This window comes from Lithobates pipiens, unplaced genomic scaffold, assembly GCF_037356315.1.
Source record: "Lithobates pipiens isolate NorthernLeopardFrog02 unplaced genomic scaffold, aLitPip1_a1.2 Scaffold_19, whole genome shotgun sequence".
Taxonomy (NCBI): Eukaryota; Metazoa; Chordata; class Amphibia; order Anura; family Ranidae; genus Lithobates; species Lithobates pipiens.
Genome location: NW_027507764.1, coordinates 460,297,368 through 460,322,030, shown reverse-complemented (window position 1 = coordinate 460,322,030; position 24,663 = coordinate 460,297,368). Strand labels below are relative to the sequence as shown.

Here is a 24,663-nt window from a genome sequence, read left to right as displayed (position 1 = left end):
CTGAGGGCTTCGCAGAACAGCTGTATTTATACTGGGATTCAATTACACACAAGGGGACTCTGTTTACTAATTAGGTGACTTCTGAAGGCAATTAGTAAAGGGGACTGAATACAAATGCACACTACACGTTTCAGATATTTATTTGTAAAACATTTTGAAAACCATTTATCATTTTCCTTCCACTTCACACACTTATGTGCCACTTTGTGTTGGTCTGTCACATAAAATCCCAATAAAATACATTTACGTTTTTGGTTGTATGACAAAATGTGGAAAAGGGTTATGAAAACTTTTTCAAGGCACTGTATGTAAAAATGCATTTGATGATTTAATAAACACATAACTAGGTTAAAGCGGGAGTCCGCCGGGAGTCCGCGATTTTTTTTTTTTAAAGCCAGCAGCTACAAATACTGCAGCTGCTGACTTTTAAAATAGTGACACTTACCTGTCCAGCGCGCCCGCGATGTCGGCACCCGAAGCCGATCTCTCGATCGTCTCTCGGGTGCTGTCGCCGCCATCTTGGGTATAGGAATCAGGAAGTGGAGCCTTTCGGCTTTATTTCCCGGTTCCCTACTGCGCATGCGCGAGTCGCGCTGCGCAATAAGGATGGACCCGCTGCCTCTGGGATCTGTGTGTTTCCCAGCAGGCAGCGGGGGACTTTCGGAAAGGGGCGTAGATTCCACAGAGAGCTATCCCGGAAGTGGGTGCAGATACCTCTACTGTACAGGTACCTGCACCCCCCTCCCCCCCTGAAAGGTGCCAATTGTGGCGCCGGAGGGGGGAAGGATTCCAATGAGCGGAAGGTCCACTTTAGGGTGGACCTCCGCTTTAAACAGAGCCCGGAGTCCAGGTTTGAAAACTATTTTTGTTCGTATTTATCATGTACACAGAAGTGTCCTTATCCGTTCAATACACAATACATACATACTGTACTTCCTATTGCTTTGTAGTGCATAGAACAGGCATTCGGCATTACTGCCGTTATTGTTTGATTGAAAATAGTACTGTCTATGCAAATCATCCTGTAATTGATATCACATTTACAGTGATTGACCAAGGAAGCTGTCTGGTAGTGTTGGACGTACAGAGAGCTATTAGCCAAAAACGTGTAAAAATGCAAAGATTGTCCCCAAAATATTTTCGGGTAACTGTTAAAATAATAGCTTGAAAAAAGTGCTCATTGAAAATAAACTGAAGTTGCCCTTTAACATGTGGCATAATGTAATCACAAACAAAATGCTTTTGGAAAATCCAACTAAAATGTATTTGTTTAAATTGCCTGCTAGGATTCATTTTCTTTACTTCACTTGTACTTACTATTGATGAGGATTATTTTTCACTCCTGTTTAGGAAATAACATTACACGAACCACTTAACAGACCAAAATACTTTATTGTAATCTGTTTTTTTTAATTAGCCGGTGCATATCAGAGAGACTTTTATTTACAATTTGTACCCAGCAGATGGTGGACAGATGGTTCATCTAAATAATAATACTAATAAAATAACTTCAAATGTTTATATTGTAAACTATAAGATTGCAACCCAGATAAATGATCAGGATATGATGCCCACCGCCTTTGAGGAATAGGTGACTACAACACAGAAAATGCCACAATCTGCAACTTCTGCAGACCTGTATTATTTTTCTATGATCATTGAATAAAACGATTGTAGCCTCCAAATTATCCCAAACCAGGAAATTCTCTTGCAACAGATGCAATATTCTGATTGCTATCCACTTATTGTATGCTATGTGTATGTCATTCGGTTTGTAGCTAATCTGTCAGCCTCTCACTTGATGGCTTCACAGCACTTCACAATCAACGTGCTACTTCCCCTCTTGCTCTTTCCAAACATAATGTTGGCTTTAAGTCATGGATGCTGTGCATTAAGCCATTTGTTTTGTAGCTCTTTCTATTATCACCCCAAGGTTCTAATCCATTCTGCTACCTGCCAAAAAAGACTGTTTAGCATGTGCTTGGAAAAATTCTATCATTTTTAGCTTAGCACATATTTGCCTTTATTCTGCCAGGCATAATTATGACAGACTTATTATGCATATTACTTCTTTGGGTGTTTTTGACAAAGCATGGACCTAGTGTGTTTTTAGCAATAAATTGCATTTTCCAATTTTTAAGGAGTGTTCACATATATATATATATATATATATATATATATATATATATATATATATATATATATATATATATATATATATATATATATATATAAATAAATAAATAACTGTCTATATATATATATATATATATATATATATATATATATATATATATATATATATATATATATATATATACAGTATCTCATAAAAGTGAGTACACTCCTTTACATTTTTGCATTTTTGTAAATATTTTATTATAGCTTTTCATGTGACAACACTGAAGAAATGACACTTTGCTACAATATAAACTAGAGAGTGTACAGCTTGTATAACAGTGTAAATTTGATGTACTTTCAAAATAACTCAACACAGCCATTAATGTCTAAACTGCTGGTAGCAAAGGTAAATACACCCCTAAGTGAAAACGTCCAAATTAGGCCCAATTAGCCATTTTTCCTCCCTGGTGTCATGTCATTCACACCTGAGACCTGTTACAAGGTCTTGGGTGTAAATGGGGAACAGGTGTGTTAAATTTGGTGTTATCACTCTCACTCTCTCATGCTGGTCACTGGAGGTTCAACATGGCACCTCATGGCAAAGAACACTCTGAGGATCTGAAAAAAAAAAGAATGGTTGCTCTACATAAAGATGGTCTAGGCTATAAGAAGATTGCCAAGACCATGAAACTTAGCTGCAGCCTGGTGGCCAAGACTAGGGATGGGCTTTATGTTCGGCTCAAACATGAGTTTGACACAAACATTGGCTCTTCGCCCATTCGTCGAACAGCAAACAATTTAGGGTGTTCGCAGCAAATTCGAAAGCCACGGAAAACCCTTTAAAAGTCTATGGGAGAAATCAAAAGTGCTAATTTTAAAGGCTTATATGCAATTTATTGTCATAAAAAGTGTTTGGGGACCTGGGCCGTGCCTCAGTGGATATGTATCAATGCAAAAAAAGTTTTAAAAATGGCCTTTTTTTCGGGAGCAGGGATTTTAATAATGCTTAAAGTGAAACAATAAAAGTGTAATATTCCTTTAAATTTCGTACCTGGGGGGTGTCTATAATATGCCTTTAAAGTAGCACATGTTTCCTGTGTTTAGAACAGTCAGAGTGCAAAATGACATTTCTAAAGGAAAAAAAAGTTGTTTAAAAGTACTATCGCTAGCGCCGGCTATAATGAATTGTCGGTCCGGCAATACACATAAAAGTTCATTGATAAAAATGACATGGAATTTTCCCACAGGGGAACCCAGAACCAAAATGTAAAAAAAATGCGTGGGGGTCCCCTTAAAATCCATACTAGGCCCTTCAGGTCTGGTATGGATATTAAGCGGAACCCCACGCCAATTTTTTTTTTTTTTAAATGGCGTGGGGACCCCCCAAAAATCCATACCAGACTCTTATCAGAGCATGCAACCTGGCAGGCTGCAGGAAAAGAGGGGGGGCGAGAGAGTGCCCCCCCTCCTGAACTGTACCAGGTCACATGCCCTCAACATTGGAAGGGTGCTTTGGGGTAACAGCCCACCCAAAGCACCTTGTCTCCATGTTGATGGGGAGAAGGGCCTCATCCCCACAACCCTTGCCTGGTGGTCGTGAGGGTCTGTGGGCGGGGGGCTTATCGGAATCTGGAAGCCACCTTTAACAAGGGGACCCCAGATCCCGCCCCCCTGTGTGAATTGGTAATGGGGTACAAATGTACCCCTACCATTTCACAAAATAAGTGTTGAAAAGGTTAAAAAAGACAAGAGATGGTTTTTGACAAATCCTTTATTAATTTTTTCTTCTTTTCCCGCTTCTTCTTCCATCTTCTTTCTTCTGGTCTTCCTCTTCTTCCTCCATCTTCTTCTTCCCTCTCTTCTTCCTTTCCTCTCTTCTGCCTCCACTCTTCTCGTACGGTATCTTCCTCTGGCTTCTTCTCCACTTCGTCCTCCACCCGATCCCCCTCAGTGGGAGTCTTATGCTGTGTGATGCTTCTGTTGAGGTGACAGTTCTTATATAATGGAGGGTGGGGCCACCCGGTGACCCTGCCCCCTCTGACACATGGGGACTTCCCTATGGCTTTCTCCGTGTTGTCAGGTTACCCGTTTAATAAAGGACTTGTCAATAAACGTCTCTCTTGTCTGTTTTAACCTTTTTGGCACTTTTTTGTGAAATGGTAGGGGTGTACATTTGTACCCCATTATCAGTTCAGACGGGGGCTGGGATCTGGGGGTCCCCTCCCCTTGTTAAAGGGGGCTTCCAGATTCTGATAAGCACTCCACCTGCAGACCCCCACAACCACCGGGCAAGGCTTGTGGGGATGAGGCCCTTCTCCCCATCAACATGGGGACAAGGTGCTTTGGGGTAGCAGTCTGTCAACGAGAAGGCCTGGCTCACATTTTCCACTCAAATTCATCCTAAAGGTGTTCTAGCGGATTAAGGTCAGGACAGTCAAGTTCCTCCACCACAGACTTACTCATCTGTGTCTTTTTGGACTTTCCTCTATGCACTGGTGCGCAGTCATGTTGGAACTGGAAAGGGCCATGCCAAAACTGTTCCCACAAAGTTGGGAGCATGAAATTGTCCAAACCCTCATAGACATTAATAATTTTGCCCATCAACTTACTCTCAAGGAACACTTTCTAAACACAGACCTGAACTTGAGCCTTTGTCCCTCTGTATCAAATACCCCTTTTCAGTATTACCCAGTATCCAATACCGATTTTGACTATCAGGACATCTGCCTCATCCACGATATGAGCACATTAGATACTTTTGGATATTCTGAGATCTTCATCAATGACAAAATTAAACCACCAGATCATCTTACTATCTTCGACAGAATCTCACGAAAAAAGAAAAAGAACTTTTAAAGAACCTACAAGATGATTCAAGCATCATCATAAAAAAACTCAGTCGCTGGGGTTGTCATACTGAATTCCCAAGACTACCTCAATGAAGCAATCAGCCAAATCTCAAACACAAATACCTATGCCAGCTTATCCTCCAACCCCACCCAGTCCTATAAACAACATCTAGAATCTATACATCTCCCTGATCTACATAGCGATGACAGCTACAAGGAGTCAGATATGTAGCAAGTAGAACACGCACCATAGGAAATACCATCTCTCATATGCGCCTCCAATCCCACCACACAGACCTGATTAAACACTACAGGACTCAAATGCGGTGTCGTGAGGTGTTACACTTGCAATCTTCAAGGAAATCCTCACATCATTACTTCATATCTATTGACCTACCTATAACCATCAATTAACTTCTGAACTGTCACACTAAGTATGTAATCTATGCAATCACCTGCACAGAATGTAATCTCGGCAGGATGACGAGACCACTCAGTGATAAAACAACAGACTATCTTTCAGACAGTAGAACCAATAAAAACACAAATGTAGCTAAACAGTTCAATCAATTTCATCAACAGAACATAGAAACCTTCAAAGTTCAAATAATTGAAAGAGTCAATCGCCTGACACATGGTGGTGACCGATTTTCTCTGTTGTAAAAGAGAAGTCTATTGGCTCTTTAAAATGGATACCAGAATCCCTAGAGGCCTTAACTATGAATGGGACATCACCCACTATTACGAATAGGTAAAGTTAATACTCATTTCCGCACTACATCTCTTTTCCCCAAAACTACAAATAACATTTCCCTTTCCTCTTCAGACAGTGGTGCATGAACAAATATAACATGACCTACTTTATGCTATCTTCTTTTACATTTATATTTATATAATTATTTGTCATAGTATATTTTTTAATCTTCTTTAAAAAAGAAAAAATCTACCAGAGTCTACCAACATTGCTATGGAGTTCCCTGCAAATTCACTTATTAAATAGCAAACATCCTTACTATGCTTATGCACAGATATGGCATATTTCCTTCTTTATATAATATTTTTAAAAAGTAATACAAAAATAAAGTTTTTGCAGATTTTAACCAACTCATAGGGTGTATAATACACCATTTCATTTATTATCTTTTTCACTATTCTCTTTCCTATTCTTACTTCTATTTTTTTTTCCATTTTTGCATTCCAAGAGGGGAATACCTTTTACATACTTATTTTTTATATTTCTTCATGGATTTTTGCCACTATATAGAACTGGATCATCCCATTTCACCCACACACACACTGTTCTCCTATCTGTTTCCATTGCCATTCCTTTTTCTTCCCCTGATCACACATACATTTTCACCCCCTTTTTCTCATCAGCACACATTTAACCATTCATTCTCAACATACAGTGCCTAGCAAAAGTATTCATCCACTTTGGCTTTTTACCTATTTTGTTATATTACAGCCTTTAGTTCAATTTTTTTTAATCTGAATTATATGTGATCGATCAGAACACAATAGTGTAAGTTGGTGAAGTAAAATTAGAAAAATATATATATAAAACGATTTTTCAGAAAAAAAAAATGATAATGTGCATGTGCGTATATATTCACCTCCTTTGTTATGAAGCCCATTAAAAGCTCTGGTGCAACCAATTACCTTCAGAAGTCACATAATTAATGAAATGATGTCCACTTGTGTGCAATCTATGCGTCACATGATCTGTCATTACATATACACTCCTTTTTGAAAGGCCCCAGAGGCTGCAACACCTAAACAGGAGGCACCACTAATCAAACATTGCCATGAAGACCAAGGAACTATCCAAACAAGTAAGGGACAATGTTGTTGAGAAGTACAAGTCAGGGTTAGGTTATAAAAAAATATCCAAATTTTTGATGATCCCTAGGAGCACCATCAAATCTATCATAACCAAATGGAAAGAACATGGCACAACAGCAAACCTGCCAAGAGACGCTCATACACCAAAACTCACGGACCAGGCAAGGAGGGCATTAATCAGAGAGGCAGCACAGAGACCTAAGGTAACCCTAGAGGAGCTGCAGAGTTCCACAGCAGAGACTGGAGTATCTGTACATTGGACGACAATAAGCCGTACGCTCCATAGAGTTTGTCTTTATGGCAGACTGGCCAGAAGAAAGCCATAATGTTCAGCAAAAAACAAAATGGCATGTTTTGAGTTTGTGAAAAGACATGTGGGAGACTCCCAAAATATATGGAGCAAGGTGCTCTGGTCTGATGAGACTAAAATGGAACTTTTTGGCCATCAAAAAAAATGCTATGTCTGGCACAAACCCAACACATCATATCACCCAAAGAACACCATCCCCACAGTGAAACAAGGTGGTGGCAGCATCATGCTGTGGGGATGTTTTCCAGCAGTAGGGAATGGGAAACTGGTCAGAGTTGAGGGAAAGATGGATGGTGCTAAATGCAGGGATATTCTTGATGAAATGCCAAGGGAGGTGAATACTTGCAAATACTTGCATCTCCATCCCCAGGTTAGCATTCACATTTCCTATTCACTCCTTTCTATGCTGCACATATTAGCATAATTTATCACTACCACCCATTCATATTTCTCATCTCGTCATTTCCACTAACATATAGACCTCTTTCATTTTTAATTTTTATTTTTATTCTCACATTCTTTTTTTTTTATTCTTTTTATTAAAATTTAATGCATGACATAGAACAGGTGAGCTGTGTCAACATAACACCAGTCCACATCTCGGGCCACACATGGCCAAAAAGGTACAATGCAATAGTGAATTAACATACAGAATAGTGGTATCAATAGACCTAGAAAAAGGGTTTGATTTGGTTAATTGGTGTTATATACACAAAGTCATTGAACGCATGGGCTTCGGGCCTATTTACAGGAAGTGGATATCCATGCTTTATAAAAGCCCATGGGTAGCAATAATATTGGAGCTGTCAGTGTCTGAAGTTTTTGAAGTTTTTTGAAGTTGGCAGATGCACTAGGTTTTCAGTAAGAATGTTTTTTGTTTAGTCAATTAGACTATGTTAATTCACTATTACATTGTACCCTTTTGGCCATGTGTGGCCGAGATGTGGACTGCTGTTATGTTGACACAGCTTGCCTGTTCTATGTCATGCATAACATTTTAATAAAAATAATTTTCAAAAAAAGAATGTGAGAATAAAAAATAAAAATGAAAGAGGTCTATATGTTAGTTGAAATGATGTGATGAGAAATACGAATGGGTGGTAGTGATAGATTATGCTAATATGTACAGCATAGAAAGGAGTGAATAGGAAATGTGAATGCTAACCTGGGGATGGAGATACAGTGCCTTACAGTGCAAAAGTATTTACCCCCCTTTGGCATTTTTTGAGTTTTGTTGCCTCACAACCTGGAATTAACATCGATTGTTTGAGAATTTGCATCATTTAATTTACAGAACATGCCCACAACTTTGACGATTTTTTTTGTTATTGTGAAGCAAACAACAAATAAGACAAAATAACAGAAAAAGTCAATGTGCATAACTATTCAGAGAGACACCTTTTGCGGCTATCACAGCTCCAAGATGCTTTGGATAAGTCTCTATGAGCTTGCCACATCTTACCACTGGGATTTTTGCCCATTTCTCCTTGCAAAACTGCTCCAGCTCCTTCAAGTTGGATGGTTTGTGCTTATGAACAGAAATCTTTAAGTCTGACCACAGATTTTCTATTGAATTGAGGTCTGGGCTTTGACTAGGCCATTCCAACACATTTACATGTTTCCCCTTAAACCACTCAAGTGCTACTTTAGCAGTGTCTTTGGGGTCATTGTCCTGCTGGAAGGTGAACCTCCATCCTAGCCTCAAATCACACGCAGATTAGTACAGGTTTTGCTCAAGAATATTCCTGCATTTAGCATCATCCATCTTTTCCTCAACTCTGGTAGTGATAAATGATGCCAATATGTGCAGCATAGAAAGGAGTGAATAGGAAATGTGAATGCTAACCTGGGGATGGAGATACAGTGCCTTGCAAAAATATTGCACTCCCTTGGCATTTCATCAAGAATATCCCTGTATTTAGCACCATCAATCGTTCCCTCAACTCTGACCAGTTTCCCAGTCCCGACTGCTGAAAAACATCCCCACAGCATGATGCTGCCACCACCTTGTTTCACTGTGGTGATGGCGTTCTTTGGGTGATATGATGTGTTGGGTTTGCACCAGACATAGCGTTTTCTTTGATGGCCAAAAAGTTAAATTTTAGTCTCATCAGACCAGAGCACCTTGCTCCATACATTTTGTGACTCTCCCACATGTCTTTTCGCAAACTCAAAACATGCTATTTAGTTTTTTGCTGAACGCAATGGCTTTAAAGCCCAACTCTATGAAGCGTACGGCTTATTTTCGTTCTATGTACAGATACTCCAGTCTCTGCTGTGAAACTCTGCAGCTCCTCCAGAGTTACCTTAGGTCTTGGTGCTGCCACTCTAATTAACGCCCTCCTTGCCCAGTCCGTGAGTTTTGGTGTGCAGCCGTCTCTTGGCAGCTTTGCTGTTGTACCATGTTCTTTCCATTTGGTTATGATAGATTTGATGGTGCTCCTAGGGATCATCAAAGATTTGGATTGTTTTTATAACCTAACCCTGACTTGTACTTCTCAGCAACATTGTCCCTTACTTGTTTGGATAGTTCCTTGGTCTTCATGGCAGTGTTTGATTAGTGATGCCTCTTGTTTAGGTGTTGCAGCCTCTGGGGCATTTCAAAAAGGATTGTATATGTAATGACAGATCATGTGACACATAGACTGCACAGAAGTGAACATCATTTCACTAATTATGTGACTTCTGAGGGTAATTGATTGCACAAGAGCTTTTTATGGGCTTCATAACAAAGGAGGTGAATACATACGCACATGCACATCAGTTTTTTATTTCTGAAAAATAGTTTTATGTATATATTTTTCTAATTTTACTTCACCAACCACCACCAACCAACTGACTATTGTGTTCTGATTAAGGATGAGCCGAACACCCCCCGATTCGGTTCGCACCAGAACCTGCGAACAGACCTAAACTTCATGTGAACTTTAGAACCCTATTAAAGTCTATGGGAATCAAACGTTCAAAATCAAAAGTGCTAATTTTAAAGTCTTATATGCAAGTTATTGTCCTAAAAAGAGTTTGGGGACCTGGGTCCTGCAATGAAAAGTTTTAAAAATTGACGTTTTTTCAGGAGCAGTGATTTTAATAATGCTTAAAGTGAAACAATAAAAGTGTAATATTCCTTTCAATTTCGTACCTGGGGGGTGTGTATAGTATGCCTGTAAAGGGGCGCATGTTTCCCATGCTTAGAACTGTCCCTGCACAAAGTGTCATTTCTGCTGGAAAAAAAGTCATTGAAAAACACTCGTGGCTATAATGAATTGTCGGCTCCCCGTAATACAGAGAACAGTCATTGAAAGTCATTGATAAAAAAATGTAAAAAAAAAAAGCGTGGGGTTCCCCCCAAATTCAATTACTAGGCCCTTCAGGTCTGGTATGGATATTAAGGGGAACCCCGCGTGAAATAAAATTACGTGAGGTTCCCCCCAAATATCCATACCAGACCTGAAGGGTATTTTTTAAGGGGAAAAAATTTAAGGGTATTTAATTAAGGGGAACTCCACGCCAACTCCCCCAAAAATCCATACCAGACCCTTTATCCGAGCACGCAACCTGGCAGGCTGCAGGAAAAGAGGGGGGACGAGAGAGCGCCCCCCTCCTGAACCGTACCAGGCCACATGCCCTCAACATTGGAAGGATACTTTGGGGGTCTGTGACCCCTCTAAGCACCATGTCCTTGTGTTGATGGGGACAAGGGCCTCATCCCCACAACCCTGGCCGGTGGTTGTGGGGGTCTGCGGGCAGGGAGCTTCTCAGAATCTGGAAGCCCCTTTTAACAAGGGGACCCCCAGATCCCAGTCCCCCGTTTGAAATGGTAAGGGGGTACAAAAGTACCCCTACCATTTCACAAATAAAGTGTAAAAAATTGTTAAAAAAACCCACACACACCATTGGGAAAAGTCCTTTATTAAAAATAAAAAAAATTTTAAAAAAGATTCCAGCGGTGGTAATCCACTGTTGCTATCCAGCGATGGGTGGTCTCTTCTCCAGGGTCCAGAGATGGTTGATCTGATCTCTTCTCCTGGGGCCAGCGATGGGTGATCTCTCCCAATGGTCCAGCGCAGTGCATCCATCTGGGGAATCCTGGCAGCCTGATACGTCTTAGCTGAGGAGGATGGGACCAGCTGTCACCTGACCGTGCCTCTCTCTGATGCAAAGGGAAAACTGGGCTTCCCCAGTGATGTACGGATGACTCTGCCCCCCTCTGATGGAAGAGGTTCTAAACCTAACCCCTATATCCAAAACTAAAATGATTTCCCCAAGTTAGGCCTTACCTTCAGGGTTCTGTTGTTTTCTGTTCTGTAATAAGGCAGTATATAAGGTCAGACAAAGAAGTGGCTGTCAGCCTTCAGGCGATCTTTCACTCCTGACTCCCAAAAAGTCAAATACAGTGAAATAGGCTTATTGAAGGGACAATAATAAAGGGTGTATAGTTATAATAATTTAATTTCAAATATTAGTTAGGGTTCCTACGTAAGCCTAAGGTGTATGTCCAACCAAAAATGTTTTTTTTTTGTTTCAGATAGGGTAGGGGAAGCGTTAACAGGATATACTGCTATTTACTGTCTCTGCTAGAGAGCTGTTTCTTTACTTCCTGTCCTGCTCACAACAGTTTTTCTAGAAACTATGAAAGAGGTTGAAAGGAAACTGAAGTAGAACAGAAATAATGAGTGAAAAAATAAAAATAGACATTGCAGGTAGAATTTCTGTTTCCGTTAAAGCAACTGCTTAGATAAGAAGGTTGAACTAAAAATAACCATTTTTGGAAAATAGATTATGTTCAATATAATTTGTATTAAGCAGATTTATAAACATGATACTTGAAAGTTACAGGTCCTTTTCAATTCTGAATCTCATTCTGAGAAATAAAAATTTGTGAAAAGAATGCATACCCATTCTTTTCAAGTCCAGATCTCTCTGTTTTAGCATGAATTCTACAAACACAAAATGAATTTGTTTAAAAAAAAAAAAAAAAGTAGTATTTGGCTTCCTAAAGATATTTTGGAACAGATGGTCCCTTTAACACAGACAGACTCTAAGAGCATGTGTATTATTTTTGGATAAAGTGGTTTTATGAAGAAGTACACTCATTCTTATTTAACTGTATGTCGTGATATAGCTTAAAAACCTACCAACATGTTAACATGTTTAACAAATTATAATTGTTGACCATGTTGAGTTTTTATAATCAGTAATGAGCTGTATAGATGATGCAACTAGATATTGATTCAAAAGGAAACAGTGATCAAAGTTTACTGCTTGTATAAGGTATGGAGAAACAAATGCACTTTTTAAACTCTGTATGGGTAAGTCGATGTGTTCTAAAGAGAACCAAGGGATTTATGGGTGGCTCCCAAATATGTGGTAAATGAATTCTGTGTGCAGTAGCTAAGACAGCATTTAGCATTCAGAAAACTGTTAAAGCACACATTATAATGTGTACTTGGCATGTTCCCAATGTTATAGTTATAGTGGCCCAAATGTTGCCAAGCTTTTGTGAGTCAGAAAGGACAGACTGCATTGTAGATATGGAAATGGTAACTGTCACTTTCATTGTATGTACATATGCTGTGTGTCAATGTGAATTTATAAAAGTTGGATCAAAAGTAAAGCCGATATAAAATTATATAAACCATCAAAGTAAAAATCTCTAGGCAATTCTGAGAAAGTCTTCTATATTTTTGTATTATTATTATTATTATTGTAACTCAACTGATTTATTAAACACTCCTTCATCAAATGTTCATAACATTTAGGCTAATTTCACACTGCAGCGCTTTACAGGCGATATAGCTCTAAAAATAGTGCCTGTAAAGCGCCTCCCCTCTCGCTCCAGTGTGAAAGCCAAAGAGCTTTCACACTGGAACGGTGCACTGGCAGGACGCTTAAAAAAGTCCTGCAAGCAGCATCTTTGAGATCTTTTAATCATTAACCAGCTTCTCCACTATGAACTTCCACCAGATGTCAGTCATGCTATCAGGGGCTCCAGTAAACCATGTGAGAGGAATGAAATGGCCACATAGTGTAATACTGCTCTCCAGTTCATAGTGGAGTAGTGGAGAAGCTGGCTTATGATTAAAGGCACAGCATTGTATTTCTGGTGAGTGCATCCCCATAGGGGAAGTTATCTGCACATGGTGAAGTATATGGTGGAAGTTTCCCTTCACAGAACACAGCAAAAGCCAAAATAGACCTCCTCGGTTTCCATTGTTTGCACATATATGGACTATATATGAAAGCTGGTCTGGTCCATTAGATTGGACAGGAAGCGCTGCTGCAATATTTTTAAAGACTTTTTTTATTGAGACTCTTTTTAATATTATTTTCACATTTACACATTATATGAAAGTAGCTGCTCGCTGAGTGTACATTTGCACTCCATTTGGGTATTGTGGGAATTTGATTTGCCCACGGCGCAGATCTGTGTTTCTAGGTGGGCGTTTAAAACATCTTGATTAGAATTTACATGAAAAGATATAATAAAATATTTACAAAAATGTGAGGGGTGTACTCACTTTTGTGAGATACTGTAGCTTCAGTAATTAGAATGTTATATTTGCCTGAAGTTCTGCTGTCAATTATTTGACTTATTTGTTTATTCTTCTCGTTCAAAAATTTTTATTTTATGTTAAAATAAATTCCATGTACAGAATATAAGACAAATTATGTGATACCAGAAATAAAAAGTAGACATATTGAAGTACGGATGATACAAAGCAAAGAAGAATTTCAAGATATTCTCGTGAGAATGACAATAAATGGCCTTATATATTTTTGAATTTGAAAACATTCTTATTATTTGTTTATTCTTAAAAGAAGTCTGTTCTAAGGCCTAATATAGATTTGAGAGGCCTTTATCCACATTGGTCTCATTGACCGTGAAGTTGAATAGTTACTTCACTATCTCCAAACTAGTAGATAGCAAGGGCTCTAAGTATGACTGCTCTTATCAGAGGTATCTCATTAACAGGTAACTGATTAACTTGAGAAATGATTCCCTGTAATAAAAGTTAGAGGTTCCCAAAATGAAACTGGTTGTATATTTTTGTTCTTTGAAAAAAATGTCAAAGATAATATTAAACTATGGCTGTAAATCTGTTTTGAAATTACAAACTAACACATCATGTGGCATAGTAAAGAAAACGTGTGATTATCCTAGTGTCTCTAATGTGTCGGCTATCATGTAGCTTAAATAAGCAGCATCTTGAATGAAAATGTAATATTTTGCCATGCAATTATTTCATTTATTTGGTGCTGATGAAGACAATAATGTCAGAAAGCTGATGATAGTGATCTGTTTTCTCTCACACAGGCAGATATTTAACATTTATCATGGATCCAACCCAATTCCAGTATGTTGTTCGAAATGGCAAGAAACTTGACTTCCACGAATTCTCCAACGAAATGGCATCCAGGACATTTGACTACCCACGCCTGTCAGAATCAAAGTTCCCGCAGCTCCAGGACAGCATGCACAAAACCTATAAAATCATGCAGGGTAAGCCTTTGGACAAACTCACTGACAGCATGATGATAAATCTCCAACGTGTATTCAAATGGAAATTCTCACAAGCAACAGATTGGAGAACAGAAAATATGTATCAGTTCTGCTGCTCTATCATGTTTGAAGCCAGTTTTATGACACTCTATGGAAGAGATCCTGTTGCAGATGGTCGTAACGTTATTAGTGAAATGAGAGAAAAATTTACAAAGTTTGATGCCAAGTTCCCCTATCTCGTCGTCAATGTACCAATTGCGTTGCTAGGAGATACCAAGTCTATTCGGGAAGAACTCATCCAGTATTTTATGCCTCATAAGATGAACGTCAGGCGTGACCTGGCCGAGGTGATAGAAGCCCGGAAAGACATCCTGGAAAATTATGATGTACTACGAGATTATGACAAAGCAGGTACGCTTTAAAAGAGTTATTTTTTCCTAAATTCCGGCAAATAATTTACAGTAGACCTTTGAAATAAAAAATCAAAATTGCGACCTTGAAAATGCTATATGCTTCTTTTAATTGGCTAAGGATAAAATGTTTTAATCTCAAACAACCATCTATAATTTTCTTTTTCTTTTTTTTTGCTGAGGTGGTAAAACAAGACACTTAATAGTGATAATGAGAAAAAGATTATAACCGAGTTGCCTATAACCCCCCCCCCCCCCCCCCCCTTACTACATTCTCTCCCCTTCCTGCAGACATTATATTTTAAACTATTCTCATTAAGCAGAAAATTAGACTTCAGAAGCCTATTGGTCCTCATTAGCATTCACTGATCCTTGGCTGGGTCTGTGTCCTAACATCTTTTAATTAGCACACTGCAAATCTAATCAGTGTAATAAATGCTATTAATCTTCCTTTTCCCTTATTTTCTCGCAGCCCATCATTTTGCTTTCCTTTGGGCCTCTGTTGGGAACACGATTCCGGCTACATTTTGGGCCATGTACTACCTGGTGAGGCACCCAGAAGCCCTTGCATCAGTGCGTGACGAAATTGACCATTTGCTGCAGTCAACAGGTCAGAAGAGGGGGCCAAACTATGACATCCATATCACCAGAGAACAGTTGGACAGCCTGGTTTTGCTGGGTAATTTATTTTCCTTTTTTTATCTGCATTAAACCGAGTAGCAGCAAACTCTGCTTATGACACATTTCTGTTTGCTGAGAAGGTAAAGGACACAGCTGCTTAATTGATGCGATAATACCCATTTACATCATTTATAAATTACGTAGTTTGTATCTGCAGCTCCTTTACTTGCATGTAAACATTACAGATAATGGTACAAGGCGAAATGGCTCAATATGAATTCAACAATATTTAACAGTGGTTAAAAACGAAAATATGATTATTGACTGGCTTGATTCTAAGCATCTGCTCAGGAATAATACAGGCGCTGAAGATATTAATGGTTCTTTTCAGAGGTTATTTGCGAGGTATTAGCAATAAAGATGACACATAAAAAGCAGTGACAGAACTGATGAGAGCGAAGCCAAAGCAGCCGGTCAGGTATCAGTTTCCATTTGCCTGACTAAACTTAACTGCCCACATGGGCAGATTTGATCAGTTATGTAGAGCAATGTGTAGTGCCATTCCTGAGAAGTCAGCAGTGGAAAATTGATGAAGTAGCTATTGCATTAAATTAAAAAAAAATAAAAAATGTTTGCTCAAAGTCCAAAAAAAATTGCTGTTTTTACAGCAATGAACAAAAGAAAAAAAACACAAAATAAATAGAGATGAAAGATAATATTATATAATAAAATATTACTGGAAATATTCTTTGATGCAGGTACATGTCATTGAAAAATTACAGACAAGCAGAAAGCTTAGTTGCAGTCAGAACTGTAGAGTCAGCAAGAGAAGGAAAGAGTTTCCTAGAACTTCGAAGACTATTGTAGAAAATAGAATCCCCATACCACATGGCAGCTACTTCTAAAAATGAGTGGGGGAAAATTGCAGGATAAAAAAAAAATCTGGTTATCTGAGCTCAGTCCCAGACCAAGTAACCCTTTGATTGCTATCAGCAACATACTAAAATACAATTTAGGGAAAAAGGGAATTCAGTTGTGGAAGCAAAATTCTTATAAGCCAGCCTCATAAGCATACACAAAATCAGAATATCGTAAGAAAAATACAGATTTTGAAGCAATTGCACGATAATTTGATTGATACTACACAGCTTTCCAGAGCCAATCACAACAGTTCATCTGATATTATCTGATGGGACAAGCATGAAAAATGTTCTCGTACAATACCAGATCATACGATTTTCAATTAAAGAGGAGTTCCACCCAAAAGTGGATTGTCCACTTATCTGATTCCTCCCCCCTTTTACAGGTACCCTGTCCCCACTTCTGGGAGACTGGGCCGTGGCGAATTACATCAGCAGTTAGGCCCCCTCCCTCCCCTTCTGCCAGGGCAGTGAGAGAGTGCAGCGAGATTTGTGCATGCGCAGTAGGGACCTGGCCACGAAGCGGAAAGGCTACACAGCTGGGTTCCCTTACCCAAAATGGCAGCGGCAGCACCTGACGAGCCAATGTAAACATTGGCTGTGGTGCCAGCATTGCTGGACTCCAGGACAGTTAAGTGTCCTAATGTTAAAAGTCAGCAGCTACAGTATGTGTAGCGGCTGACTTTTAATTTTTAAAGGGGGGGAACTCCACTTTAATCAGTACAGTTGTCGTTCGAAAATACAATACAAATATACACATTAAATCATGAGAATTTTCATAACTTTAGTAACCTATTCAGTTTCAACATGCAACTAGCAAGCGGAATCGTGTGCACGGAGCATAAGTATCACTTAAATCTTTTATTAGGCAAGAGGACTGGTTTGCATTTTAAGCCCCTCCCTCCTCCAATCTTTTATTAATGGGTCCCAACATGATGGCCCATGCCAAGAATATGTTCATAAACATTTTTCCCTTTGAGAGCTAGCAGTGGACAATTTGCATGGTTGCTGGCATCTCTATTGACAATCAGGAACCAATCAGAGTGGTTTACAGTCATGTGATTACTAAGTCAACTGTGACATACTGACAGTAATCAAATACAGACTGAAGGCTTCATTAATGAAAATAAATAAGATTCCATTTCAGTCCACCTTCAGGCTGCAGCATTTAGCTGTGGTGCCATCTATTTACCAGTGCAACTGTCAGATACAGTTGCATTATTAAAGTTAATAATTGATTTTTAAAAAATGTAAAAAAAGATATATTTATATTTTTGAACATTTGTTGGCCTTTAAGAAAAATGCAGTGGTTTTATTGTAGAGCACTGGTTTATTTGTCAATAAAACAGTGTACTAAATAAAAGCTTCATATGTCCTTAAATATATCATTATTAAGGTATGCAAAATGTAACATTAGCTGACATTACTTCATTTTTCTGTGACAGCTAAGCATCAATGACCTTTAGTCGAGAAAGAGTTAAGCCTATGATTTCACTTGCTCCCAAAAAAAGACCAAAACACACAAACTCATGAGGTATTAATTTGTCTTTTGGCAATAAAAAAGGAAGGCTCGCCACTCACACCAAGGGGTCTCATGTCTGTTAAATCCTATACTAGCACAAAAAGCTGATGTACATCAGAAGACACATGACTGAGAAACAGTCACCCGCGAAAACCCTAGAGACTTGCATATGCAAATCGAGACTTTCTGACAGTGCACTGTGTCGGGACGCTGCCACTAATCATTAAAAATGGCTATGTTGAGGGTGAATTTGATATGAAACTGTAACATTAATACATTTTAACTACTGCTTTAATCAGTTAGTGAAATGCAGCAAATCTATCTTAATTGGTTGCTGAGATTTAATAAACTACATTTCTCTTTGCAGTATGTTATTAGGGTGCAAAGTATTAGGTGGTAATATTCTTATTTTCATCTAATGGAGTGATTCCAAAGGCATGGCCAACAAAAGACAAATGAGATGGAACAGAAAACAATGGCTATGTGTATAACTGAAGTAGAAACCCCTTTATCAAGTACAGTTTTACAAAAAATATGTATACTGTTTCTTTAAGAGAAGATAATATGATAATATACTTCATTGTCATTGTATACATACAACAAAATGTAAATATTAAGAATTCTAAACAAAAAAGGTGGGGGTCCCTTAAAATTGATAAAAGACCCTTACCTAGGCATGTAGCCTGGGTGGCCAGGAAAGGGGGCAGTGGCATCCTCCTTCTGAACCATACCAGCCCACATGGCTTCATCTTTGAAAAAGTTCCCCCCTTTTTGCAAGGCACCTTGTCCCGATGTTATGTTGAGAAGACAAGGGACTCTGCACATCCTGTCCCCCAAAGAGATGTAGGAGTTTGTGGGGGGATGTATCAGAATCTGGAAGCCCTCTTAAAAATAATGAATTAGTACAGGAACATACAGGTAGTACCCCTACCTGTAAAAAGTAAATAAAAAAGCAAAAAAGTACCTTATTTTAAAAAAAACATGGCCTACAAAGATGTAGATCCTCATACTCATGATGACCCACTGCCCAATGATGTTGTCCCACCATCCAACATTGTTTGCACTCCACTATGACAACCTATTAGATTAGCCAAAGGCCAATGTGGAACCTATATTTAAAAATTGATTATTTTCTTTGCCAAGTAACTACAGACTGGTTAGTTTAACTCCTGTAGTTGCAAAGATTCTTGAGAGCTTTATAAAAGCCCACACAGGACAGTTTTTGCTAGAAAACTATTTTTCTTAAGCAATAACATGGATTCATGAAAAACTGAAGTCGTCAAACAAATCAGATTTTTTTTATGAGGATGTAAGCAAAAACTTAGACAAAGGAGTGGCTGTGGATATAGTATACTTAGGCAGGCCATAGATATTGAAATGTACTTTCCTTGCACCAAGGAAAAAAAAAATCCTTGATCTCCCCATCAACGGCCGTGTTGATGGGGTAATCAAGCCATTTTCTTTCTTTCCACCTATGGAATCCCTCCCACAGCACTATTGTGTTCTGCCAGCGGGGAGCCTTTCATGCCAGAAGAACACAATGATTAGTGTTGCTGGCTATAGCTGGCAGCACTAATTGTTCGGGAAAAAACAGACAGGCTGGTTGTACGTAAGTTGATTGATAGATCGACTTGTGTACAACCAGGGTGCCCATACATGGATCGAAATCTTGCCAGTTCAGCATGTATAGCCGGGTGAAGAGTTTTAAAAAAATGCTTGGCAAAATTCCCCACACATGGATAATCTGTAGGTTAAAGTCTATGGGCTTTGAAATTTCAGTTTGTATATGGATAGAAAACTGGCAAAATTACTGTATTGAGACAGTGTTGATTAATGATTCATTCTCTGAATGGTCTAAGTTTATTAGTGGTGTATGCCAAGGTTCAGTGTTCGAACCCTTACTTTTTAGCCTATTTATAAATTATATAAAGTTTAGGATTGCAGATGACACAAAGCTGTGTAGTGGAATAAAGATGCCGCCAACTTACATTAAAACTTTACCTGGACAACTATGTGGCAAATGAGATGTAATGTTGATAAATGTAAAGTTATGCACTTGGGGGCTAAGAATATGCATGCATCTTACATACTAGGGGGAGTAAAACTGGGGGAATCAATGATGGACTTAATAATAGCATGCAATGCCAAGATGCAGTTTCTAAAGCTAGCATAATACTTTCTTGTATTAAGGAAGGTATAGACTCCAGAGAGAAACCAAATTTCACCCCTGTACAAAGCATTAGTATTACCTCGTCTAGAATATGCGGTTCAGTTTTGGACATCAGCTGATATAAAAGGATATTTGGGAGCTGTAAAAAAAAGTACAGAGAAGGGCAACCAAAGTGATAAGAGGCATGGAGGAGCTTAAATATGAGGAAAGATTAGCAGAACTGATTTTATTCTCACTTGAGAAGAGGAGATTAAGGGGATATATGATCACGTATTATAAATACATAAGTGATCCACATAGTAAACTTGGTATAGAGTAATTCACGTTAAGGAAATTACATAGAACAAAGGGGCACTCTTCATGTTTGAGGAAAAGAGATTTATCTTCACATACTGTAAGCTGTGAAAATGTGCAGTAGGCTCCCTCAAGAGCTGGTTCTGGCAAGCTCGGTATATTGTTTTAAAAAAGAACTGGATGCATTCCTAAATGAACAATTCATAACTGGATAATACCATCTATAGGTAATAACAGCGGGATTGTTGATCCAGGAAATGTCCAATTGTCTTCTGTGGGTTTAGGAAGAATTATTTTTCCTCCGCTAGAGAAAATTGGACCATGCTTTATAGCCTTCCTCTAGATCAGCTGCGGGTATAGGATTCTGTATAGGGAAAATTTCTATTTATTTGTTTTTTTTATTGGTTTAACTAGATTAACTTGTGTCTTTTTTTTAACCTAATACATTACAACTAATTACTTGGGTAATCATGTAATCCACCACCTGATGATATTAAACCCATTGGCTGCAAAATGATCATCACCATATTTAGTGAATGATGTAGTTGGCCAATGAACTGTCATTTTATGCTCACTGGGACCTGTCATTTTGTGGCAGGTTAGTGCTGCCACTGAAATATGACAGATCCCCAGTTGGCTGCTGTTTGTCAACAAAATTAAACATATCATCATCAGTAGCACTACCACTGCTCACAACTGATAGCACCACTGTTGAGTTGGAGCTGTCTAGCCATAATAATGTCATCACCACACTTGCAAATATATGTGGAAGATGCAGTGTCTACGTCAAGGTTCCTATGTGTGCTGTGGTTCTAACTCCATATTTTTGAGACTCTTCAAGTTGGAGCATATATAGCAATGGTAAGCTAAGGGCTGGTTTGCCTTTAGAAAGCCCATTTCTCCTTAAAAGCAAAGGGACACCCAGCAAGAGCTCAATGGTGACTGGAGACATCCAATGTGTCCCCACGCCAAATCCAGTGAACATGTTATACAAAAATATGGCAATTACCCCAGTTTATAACTAGCCTTTGCAGTAAGATGCAGAAATAGAAACTATATATATATATATATATATATATATATATATATATATATATATATATATATATATATATATATATATGCGCACACACAGTTGCTCACAAAAGTGAGTACACCCCTCACATGTTTGTAAATATTTTGTTATATCGTTTTATGTGACAACACTGAAGAAATTACACTTTGCTACAATATAAAGTAGTGAGTGCACAGCTTGTATAACAAAGTGAATTTGCTGTCCCCTCAAAATAACTCAACAAACAGCCATTAATGCCTAAACCGCTGGCAACAAAAGTTAGTACACCCCCTAAGTGAAAATGTCCAAATTGGGCCCAATTCGTCCTTTTCCCTTCCCGGTTTCATGTGACTCGTTAGTGTTACAAGGTCTCACATGTGAATGGGGAGCAGATGTGTTAAATTTGGTGTTATCGCTCTCACTGTCCCATACTGGTCAGTGGAAGTTTACCATGGCACTTCATGGCAAAGAACTCTCTGAGGATCTGAAAAAAATAATTGTTGCTCTACATAAAGATGGCCTAGGCTATAAGAAGATTGCCAAGAACCTCAAACTGAGCTGCATCACAGTGGCCAAAACCATACAGGGGTTTAACAGGACAGGTTCCAATCAGAACAGGCCTCACCAATATTGACCAAAGAAGTTGAGTGCACATGCTCAGCATCATATCCAGAGGTTATCTTTGGGAAATAGATGTATGAGTGCTGCCAGCATTGCTGCAGAGCTTGAAGGGGTGTGGGGTCAGCCTGTCAGTGCTCAGACCATATGCTACACACTGCATCAAATTGGTCTGCATTGCTGTCGACCCAGAAGGGATCCTCTTCTAAAGATGATGCACAAGGAAGCCTGCAAACAGTTTGCTGAAGACAAGCAGACTAAGAACATGGATTACTGGAACCATGTCCTATGGTCTGATGAGAACAAGATAAACTTATTTGGTTCAGATGGTGTCAGGCGTGTGTGGTGACCACCAGATGAGTAGTACAAAGACAAGTATGTCTTGCCTACAGTCAAGCATGGTGGTGGGAGTGTCATGGTCTGGGGCTGCATGAGTGCTGCTGGCAAAGGGGAGCTACAGTTCATTGAGGGAACCATGAATGCCAATATGTACTGTGACATACTGAAGCAGAGCATGATCCCCTCCCTTCATAGACTGGGCCACAGGCCAGTATTTCAACATAATAACAACCCCAAACACATCTCCAAGATGACCACTGCCTTGCTAAAGAAGCTGAGGGTAAAGGTGATGGACTGGCCAAGCGTGTCTGCAGACCTAAAGCCTATTGAGCATCTGTGGGGCATCCTCAAATGTAAGGTGGAGGAGAGCAAGGTCTCTAACATCCACCAGCTCCGTGATGTCATCATGGAGGAGTGGAAGAGGATTCCAGTGGCAACCAGTGAAGCTCTGGTGAACTCCATGCCCAAGAGGGTTAAGGCAGTGCTGAAAAATGATGGTGGCCACACAAAATATTGTCATTTTGTGTCCAATTTGGACATTTGTACTTAGGGGTGTACTCACTTTTGTTGCCAGCAGTTTAGACATTATTTGACTGTGTGTTGAGTTATTTTGAGGGGTCAGCAAATTTACGGTGTATTGTTATAAAAGCTGAACACTCACAGTAAAATAGTAAAATATTTACAAAAATGTCAGGGGTTTACTCACTTTTGTCAAATACCATATATATATATATATATATATATATATATATATATATACAAAATATAAAGATAATGTATATAAATTCAGTGAACAAAATGTCTCCTATACAAACACACCACTTTGTACGATTTAAATTTGCATCTCTTCTTACTTCATTAAACCTTATGACTTGGCATGAATTATAGGATGAAACATTTCTTATTCTCTCCTAATAAGCTACAATTCAAGATGACACATATTTAACAACATATTAACTTCCATTCAAGTGTACAACCTCATGCTGCTTTCCAACTGTATATTAATTTATATTTGAGCCTTGATTTTCATCATTAGTTCAGACCACATCAACCATTATCAGGAAAAGTCTGGAAAATTGGTGAGCATGCAGTCTGAGCCTATAAAATAAATATCTGTGAGCCATATTTATGGGTTAGAGAAGAAGAAAAAATTAATTGCAAGAAAAGTCAACCAGCGATTGGTATGAAATATTTGCTGGTTATCTCCACTACTGTACTTGTTCAGTTAAGCAAGGAAATTATAGTAATAACGTACAGTAACATACAGTGACCAATCAGAATTCATCTTTCACTGATTTGACTCCTGTTAATTGCTATGTGGTTGTAACATAAATCTATTGGTTACTGTACTTTGCACATCATCAAACAATTTTTAACTACTTTAATAAATGACAAATATGTGGCCTATAACCTTCACAAGTGATGACTGAAATTGAAACTGCAGTGTCTTTTAGTTTGGTTACTCTAGGATCGTTCATGTTGGCTAGCATGACTAGGCTAGCTTGGCTGCCATAGCACTATGTCAAATGACATTGTATTGCCTAATTCAGTGTGGAATGAAGGGAAAGTGTACAATCATCAACTATTTAGCGGTTCCTGTAAACCTGGAATCTGCATACAGGAAATAAGAGCTTTTGCATAGTATTCTCTGTGGGGCATTGATAAGGTGATCAGCTTACTTTGTAAGGAGCACTACTAACACAATTAATTATAGCCATATTAGATAATGACAGAATGAGCTGTTAGCACACATATTTTTTCCACTACCCAGAGCTCCTAATCCTCAAAGTGTCTGCCCTTCCTTATAGCGGAGAAATAAGTATACCTCCTGCTAATTTCAAAATGCAAAGCCTAGTGCCTGAGTGACCTATTGGCAGTTCCAGGCATTATAGCAAGGGAAGAGGGTTCTTACCAATAACTTATGCAAATACCATGTTTGAGAAAGCTGTTATTTACATATTTACATAGATGCCTCAGGGTTTTTCAGTCAACTATCTGCTATAGCGTACTTTCTTTCATTATTCTCATTATTCTTTTTCAATACAAGTAAGATTCTATAAGTTGTACCTAAAAAAAAAAAAAAAAAAAGAGT

At 38.7% G+C, this 24,663-nt stretch overlaps 1 protein-coding gene across 2 annotated transcripts in view; it reads left to right on the top strand.

Moving 5' to 3' along the window:
• The window catches only part of CYP7B1 (cytochrome P450 family 7 subfamily B member 1), a 311,752-nt gene that overhangs the window by 226,497 nt on the left and 60,592 nt on the right, over positions 1-24,663 (top strand). For both annotated transcript variants that reach the window (XM_077492786.1, XM_077492787.1), the window contains exons 3-4: positions 14,438-15,034; positions 15,506-15,712. In XM_077492786.1, the coding sequence (XP_077348912.1) occupies positions 14,438-15,034; positions 15,506-15,712 (804 nt within the window). The remainder of the gene's footprint in view (positions 1-14,437; positions 15,035-15,505; positions 15,713-24,663) is intronic.